Source organism: Triticum aestivum, chromosome 7D (genome assembly GCF_018294505.1).
Source record: "Triticum aestivum cultivar Chinese Spring chromosome 7D, IWGSC CS RefSeq v2.1, whole genome shotgun sequence".
Lineage (NCBI taxonomy): Eukaryota > Viridiplantae > Streptophyta > Magnoliopsida > Poales > Poaceae > Triticum > Triticum aestivum.
This window is the reverse complement of record NC_057814.1, coordinates 92,835,935-92,843,470: the sequence shown is the minus strand read 5'-3', so window position 1 is coordinate 92,843,470 and position 7,536 is coordinate 92,835,935. Positions and strand designations below refer to the sequence as shown.

The window sequence follows — 7,536 nt, the reverse complement described above, 5'->3', positions numbered from 1 at the left end:
GACAGGAGCGCACCACGTAGCCCTACTTTATTCCGCCGCCGGCCGCCGCGAGGGCGCCTCTGCTGGTCGCTCTTGCGACCACTTCCAGGTGGCCATACACATGCACTCCTTTTGTCCAGATGGTATCCATGGGATCCAAGTGGCTGTACACGTTCGACGTGCGAATGGTGTCCATTTTATGTTCAGGGATCCAAAATAAAGTGTCCTAGTCCATTTTAGGTTGAGAGTAATAAAACAAGCCGAGATGTAAAAGGCTTGTTTTTAGGTGTTAGGTTTGTGTTGCGTCGAGTCATGGTATAAGTTGGTTAGGCTGCAGCTCGAGGACAAGCTGCATGTCTAGGTGGGGTGTAGTGTTAGAGTACGTAATGGGCCTGGGCTGGCGGTATAGCCCGTTAGTCTTAGGATTAATTAGAGATAAGGGTCGCTTGCTTAGGGGTCAAGTAAGCCTTGCTTGGAAGTCAAGTAAACCTCTCTATATAAAGAGAGGAGATGTATCAATCTAATCAAGCAAGAATTAAGAAGGAAATCCCTTCCCTCTTGCCCGGCCGTGGGCAAAAAGGCCCCCGGCCGACCCTCTCGCGCACTCCTTCTAGCAGCGCCATAACAATTTGGTATCAGCTAGCTTCGGTTTGATCATGTCTTCACCACTGCCCAACCCGTCTCTCCCGCTGCCGGTCACCTCGTCGCCTCCGGCGACAACCACGACCGTCGCCCCGCTCCTGCCCGCGCCGGGATCCTCCGTCGCGCCTGCCACCGCCGTCCTCACCCCGGAGGAGGTGTCCGGGGCGTTGCGGGACCTAACCCAGGCGGTCCAGGAGATCCGCCTGTTCTTGGTCGGGTCCTACGGGCCGCACCAGGCTGTGCCGCCCATCGCCGCCACCGCGCCGCCGTGGCTGCCATGGCAACCGCCGCACCAGGCGGCCTCCGCCGCGCTCGCCGGGCCGCTGCAGCTGCCATCCACCGCCCCGCCTTGGCTGCAGTGGCAGCCGCCGCTCCTGGTGGCCTCCGCCGAAGCAGCCGCTGCCGCTGCCCGGCGCGACACCGCAGCAGCCACTGCAGCTGCAGCGGCCCCCGCCGGTCAGCTCCGGCCCCGCATCGACCGCGCCGGCGGGAGTCCTGATGCACCAGATCAAGTTCCCGCCGTCGCCGTCACCACTTCTGGCTTGGATCGCTACCCGCCACGTGTCGGCGGCGGTGAGGCTGCAGGCTGCTGCGCGCGGCCTCCTAGCGCGTCGGCGTGTGCGGGAGATGCATGGTCTGCAGCTGCCGCTCCTCCCAGTTGTCCTTCGCTGCGCAAAGGACCTCGATCTCGTCCCCACAGACAGCGACCTCAAAGTCTGCGACATCGACGGTTGGGGGGGCGCACCCCTCCTCGTCATTCTCCATCGCAAGCCCTCCACTCTTTTCTGTGCGGTGCAGACCAACAGCCGTCCGGCGGGGAGAAGGCAGGGTGTCACCGACAGGAGTGCACCGCGTAGCACCACTGCATTCCGCCGGCCGCCGCAAGGGCGCCTCTGCTGGTCGCTCTTGCGACCACTTCCAGGTGGCCATACCCATGCACTCCTTTTGTCCAGATGGTGTCCATGGGATCCAGGTGGCTGTACACGTGCACGTCCGACGTGCGGATGGTGTCCACTTTTTGTTAAGGGGTCCAAAATAAAGCATCCCAGTCCATTTCAGGTTGAGAGTAATAAAACAAGCCGAGATGTAAAAGGCTTGTTTTTAGGTGTTAGGTTTGTGTTGCGTCGAGTCATGGTTATAAGTTGGTTAGGCTGCAGCTCGAGGACAAGCTGCATGTCCAGGTGGGGTGTAGTGTTAGAGTACGTAATGGGCCTAATGGGCCTGAGCTGGCGGTATAGCCCATTAGTCTTAGGGTTAATTAGAGATAAGGGTCGCTTGTTTGGGAGTTAAGTAAACCTCTCTATATAAAGAGAGGAGATGTATCAATCTAATCAAGCAAGAATTAAAAAGGAAATCCCTTCCATCTTGCCCGGCCGTGGGCAAAAGGTCCCCGGCCGGCCCTCTCGCACACTCCTTCTAGCAGCGCCATAACAGTCTGCGAGTGAGTTATGATAGAGGATTAGTTGTTGTGTAAATTTATTGTGCTTGAGGACTGCATAGACCAAATTGACCTGGTTTGGGTGAATAAGTAAGCAAAGGTTTGGTTAAAATGTATTATTTTGGCCTCTTTGTATTTCTCCATGTTACTAGTGGTCATGGTGCCAACATTTGTAGCACTCCTCCTTGATAGCCTTTTGGACATCCTCATTCCACCACCACGTATCTTTAGGTTCTTGCTTCTTACCTTTCGTCACCCCAAGTACCTCCCTAGCTACCTTCCGAATGCAAAAAGCCATCTTCACCCACATGCTATCTGCTGCTCCTTCGTCCCATGGTCCTGCAATCATCCTCTCCTTTAAGGTTTGTTGTTCTTCCCCTTTGAGCTTCCACCACTTTGTTCTTATGATTTTGGCACCTTTGTCCAGGATAGGGTGCCACTCAGACTGGTAAGCTATCCCACTGAGAATTGCAATCCCAAATACTTGCAAGGGAAATTCCCAATCTGGCAGGGTAAGGCTGAAGCAACCAGAAGTTGTTCTTGCTCCTCTCCTCTGATATGGATCGTTGATGATTTGGCATAATTGACACAGGGACCAGAGGCCATACCGAAAATTGTCAAAGCTTCTCCAGCTATCGTCGTGAATGAAAGAGACAAGCTGAGAATCTAGAACACTGTCAGGCAATCGTGCGTTCCAGCGAAGACAAGCTGAGAATGAAAGCTTCAAGGATCTTCTCAACCATATTTCCGTCGGGGACTGAAGCCTTGAGTCCTAAGCAGCATCTAAACGCATAATCACTGCATCGGCAATCGCTTGCCGCATTCCTGAAAAGAGTGATCCAGAACGCTTTAAGGGGTCAGCGGTCGCTGGACTGCACTTCCACGCGGCTGGACTGCACTTCCACGCCTCCTTGATAGCCTCCTTAAATCCTTCCAGCTTGGCCCAGAATTCACATCGCTCCTGGGGGAAAAGCCCGCATTTATTAGAGGGAGATGAAAAGGAAAATGATCGGAGATAGCAGTTGATAGCACCTGTAGTAGGCAGTCAGGATAAAACAGTTCCCAGTCCACTGTCTATGATGATATTTTGAGCATCGACGTCATTTCTCCAAGCATGTGTTTTCGAAGTGCTGATAAACTACCTTTTTTTTCCTGTTCTTGTCCTGCTAATTTCACTTTGCTAGCATTCTATAGTTTATGCCCATAAAACAATCTGATACGATCCCCATTCACTGTCTGTAAGCAGGTGTTATCTGCTCTGAACTTGCTCAGATTGATTCTGATAATAGATTCAAGAGGTAACTGTTCTTGCAAACCCGTGATGTATTGCTTTCCAAGTCTCCTGGTACACGGATCAAGGCTTGCTCGGGGCAGAGCCAATCCTGGAATTGGTCAACATTTTGTGTGTTAACAGAAGTTTTCCTCTCTTTTTTATTGTAGGATCCAGATCAGCAAAAATGTTGCGGGACGAAAAAATACGAGCCGTGTACTCAGAGTGGCTGCTCCCACTAAGATCAGTTGTTACAGGGATTCAATCGGAACTCGAGAAAGACGGCGGTGACGACGAAAATCAGATGGCGTGCTTGTTAAATCCTGTTCAACTCGTACTTCACCGCTGCATTGAGTTGGTGGAGGAAAAGATGAAAGGTTTGTAATGCTTGTACAGTGCTTAGCGCAGTGTTGGCTTGGCCAGGAAATGTGAAATTTCACTCATCAGTATTCTGACTCCGTTTCCTCCATTACCTGTGCCATATAGACATCCTCTGCTGCGAGTATACGTAAATCCTCAATGAAATGTTGGACTACATGTGGTTGTTTCATCCCATTCACTGTTTATGGGCCTCGTGCAGTTTTATTCATCTCGGATCAATGGTTGTGCGGTGTGAAGTACTACCTCTGTCATACGGAGAAGCAAGAGAAAAGAAGACATGGCACGGACTCATTTTTTCAAAATTGAAATTATCTTGATGAATTAAAAAGAGAATATCGAACCACTATGAAGAAAGAAGGTAGGGGAGAACATATGTTGCTCGTCCATACTTGTTGCATCACACCACAGGATCTACGGATTTGCATGTTGAATCGTACCACTGGATCTACGTGATTGGGAGAAGCAAGAGAAAAGACGACGTGGCATGGACTCATTTTTTAAAATTGAAATTATCTGGATGAATGAAAAAAAAGAACACCGAACCACCGCGAAGAAAGAAGGTAGGGGAAAACATATGTTGCTCGTCCATACTTGTTGCATCGCACCGTGGGTTCCGCATAATTGGGAGAAGCTAGAAAGAAAAAAAATGTGCTCGTCCATACTTGTAGCGTCGCACTGTTGGATCTACACAATTGGAAGGAGCAAGGGAAAAATTGAAAATTAATATCGTCATAATCTTTTGGGGAGAAAAGAGGAAAGAAAGAAAAAAATCAAAATCATCATAATTGTTTTTGGGGAAGCGAGAGAAAAAAATCAAAATCATTTGAATAAACAAAACATGACTGGGAGAAGCAAGAGGAAAAAAATTAAGAGAAGCGACTGAACTGGCATAGCTAAGAGAGAAAAATTAAAAGCGTCATTAAAAAAGTTTAGGAGAAGCGAGTGATAAAAATAGACAATGTCATATGAAAGAAGAAAAGTCATCATTTTTTGAAGGAGCGAGAGATAAAAAATCAAAATGATGTAAAAAACAGAAAAACCAACCGTGTACGTCTACACGGATCTGACGATCATATATAGCATTAGGCGAACCCAATAGCCATACGTTGGCCTTTTACCTCCGCAGACCTGTTAGATCGGCGCTAACTGATTCGTGACCGCATCGTTGGTGACATAAGGGTCAGTACCAGCGTATTTAAGCAGCCAAGTTGCCTACCAAGCTTGCGGTGTGGTACTAAGGCGAACCGATCGGTGTGCTCGTTTTGCTCGTTTCCGCCGCACCAGCAGCTGAACGCTCGCTGGGCCACCCTCGTCCTCGGTCCACCAGCTAAGCTGGGCCTCTAAAGAAAAATAAAAGTAGCGATTTGTGTTTGGAAAAAGTACATCGTGTATTATAAAAATGTTTACCATGTATTAGAAAAAGTTCTATGTGTATTAAAAAAAGTTCTTCTTTTTTAGTCACACGTGTTGCTAGCTAGCGTGCACCATGTTGTTTTTGTTTTTGTTTTTGCATGGAGCGTGCACGCATGTGGGCAGATTCTCCATCTGAAATTTGGATATTTTCTTAGATTAATTGTTTGGATCCTTCACCCATCGATAAAAATCTTCGAGTCCATAACGTGAACGTGTTAGTGTGCACACATGTCTTTGTTGTTCGAACTATGCATACATTGGGTTTTTCTTTTAAGGTTGAATTTGACTCATCTAAAAAAAGTTAAATTTAACTCTATTTATGTCCATCATGAACTCATACTGACTGGCTACTAGGACGCGGAAATTGAAAAGGAAACAAACTCCATACATACATAGACAAGGGCAAACCAACCTGTGGTTGGATGGTTAGTGGAAGGAGACGTTTCCATCGACGACGAGGCACCTACGATGACTTTGTAAATCTCAAGATGATATGCCGGCTCAGTCTCTCGAAGGTGCTCATAGGGGTAGGGTGTGCGTTCATAGGGATGAGTGTATGCGCATATGTATGAGTGCTTGTGTCTGTACTGTGTTAAAAAAAATATGGACAAGATTAGGTAATGTTGGACTACCATATATACACATATTATGACACACACAGCGAAAACATATATCACATCCAGTAAAGTAAATATAAAATAAATTGTCTCCAGGAGATATTGAATATTGATCCTAGTAGTCAATATCAAAACACAAGACATGAATATGTGGTTATTTTTCTCCCGTTGCAACGCACGTACAGTTTTCCTAGTATTACGAAAATGTTCAACATGTATTACAAAAAGTTCATCGTATATTACAAAAATGTTCAATCTATATTTAGAAACCTTCAACGTGTATAACAAATATGTTCACTGTATTAGAAAAAATGTTCATCGTATATATGTACGAAAAAGCTCAATGTGTTTTTGAAAAATGTCACCATATATTACAAAAACGTTCACTGTATTAGAAAATTTCACACTACTATAAAAATGTTTAGTGTATTTCTTAAAATGTTCTCTATGTATTATAATAGTTTTTATATTACAGAAAACTATATATATATATATATAATGGTGCAAACAAAAGAAAAAACCCAAATTAGGAAGAAAATAATAATAATAAAACAGAAATTGGTTCGCAACAGCCAAACGGCTGGTACAGTATGTCTGTCGCTACAGTTCCTCTTACCGGGCCGACCCATTTGCGTTCGCCCTGTGCGTCAGCGCGTCTGTTGGACACCTGCAGGCGTCGAAGTGAACTCCTATGTGCCGCTCGTCGCGGCGAATTGCCGAGCGGACGCATAGGCAACTCCAACTGGGCCGGCCCATTAGCATAACACCGTAAACACTCTGCTCGCCCCTGTGCGATTCGCTAGCAATTTGGCGCAGCATGCGTCATATAGGCAATTCCGGCGTCGAAGAGGAACTCTCAGCGCGTAGCTCGCTCGCTATCCACATAGCGCGTACCCCCTATAGCACTGGAATTTCTATGGCCCGGCACATCGTCTAGTGATCATTATAGTTTTATGAGAATAAATTTTCTCTCGTTCTTTTGGCGGTACCATGAAACTAGAGAGTTTTCTGTCCTCGTATATCAGATTATTTAGATCTGATGAGTTTATGTTGCTGTGTTAAGCCATTTTTGTTGGTCTGATTCTTTGTGGAGGTGAAATCTTTCATCGACACCATGATGAAGATATAATTATTCGACGGCCTGCACTTGTAGGGGATCATCTGTAACGCCCGAATAATTAAGCTACAGTGAACCTCTGCTAATGATGCCACGTTACCTCGGTTACTGTTGGTAATCTCGCGTTAGCGATTCAAATACAAAATTGAATTAAAGGCAAACATCAAAAGTTTTCAAACTTTAAAACTAAATTGTTCGGATTGTGAAAAATAAATCGCAAGTAACTGTGGTGACGAAACCCCACTTTTATAAAATGTTTAAATACTCTAAGGTGAATAAAACAGTAGCAAAATCCAATATTTAAAAGCTTCTATAATTAATAAAATACTAAACTAAATGGTTTTCGGGTAAAACCTTTTGTGGCAGTGGGTTTTGTGTTATTACTAATTTAGGGATCATTTTAAATATTAAGTAAACTAAACAGAAAAGAAAGTAAAATAAAAACTATCAAAAGAATAAATAAAAAGAAAAGAACGAAATAGAAAAAAAAAGAAACCCCACTCGGCCCAGCCAGCCCAGCCCAGACGCCCCCACCCCCCCACACTCCCCATAACCCCCGAAACCCTAACCCCCTCCCCCACTCGCTCCCACTTCCCCCATGTTCGCCGCCTCTTCTCCCCGATCTGGATCAGGGGGCAATGACCTCGACGACCCGACGCCGTCGCCACCGCCTGGACCT

The 7,536-nt window shown here is 46.3% G+C and overlaps 1 protein-coding gene across 3 annotated transcripts in view; it reads left to right on the top strand.

Moving 5' to 3' along the window:
* Window positions 1–3,879, top strand: part of LOC123164543 (aberrant root formation protein 4) — a 9,057-nt gene extending 5,178 nt beyond the window's left edge. For 2 of the 3 annotated variants that reach the window (XM_044582063.1, XM_044582062.1), the window contains exons 13-14: window positions 3,306–3,357; window positions 3,500–3,879. In XM_044582063.1, the coding sequence (XP_044437998.1) occupies window positions 3,306–3,357; window positions 3,500–3,714 (267 nt within the window). In that variant the 3' untranslated portion in view covers window positions 3,715–3,879. Of the gene's footprint in view, window positions 1–2,486; window positions 2,572–2,651; window positions 3,163–3,305; window positions 3,358–3,499 lie in introns of those variants that run through there. The other variant, XM_044582064.1, reaches the window with a different exon arrangement.
* Window positions 3,880–7,536: the final 3,657 nt, after the last annotated feature.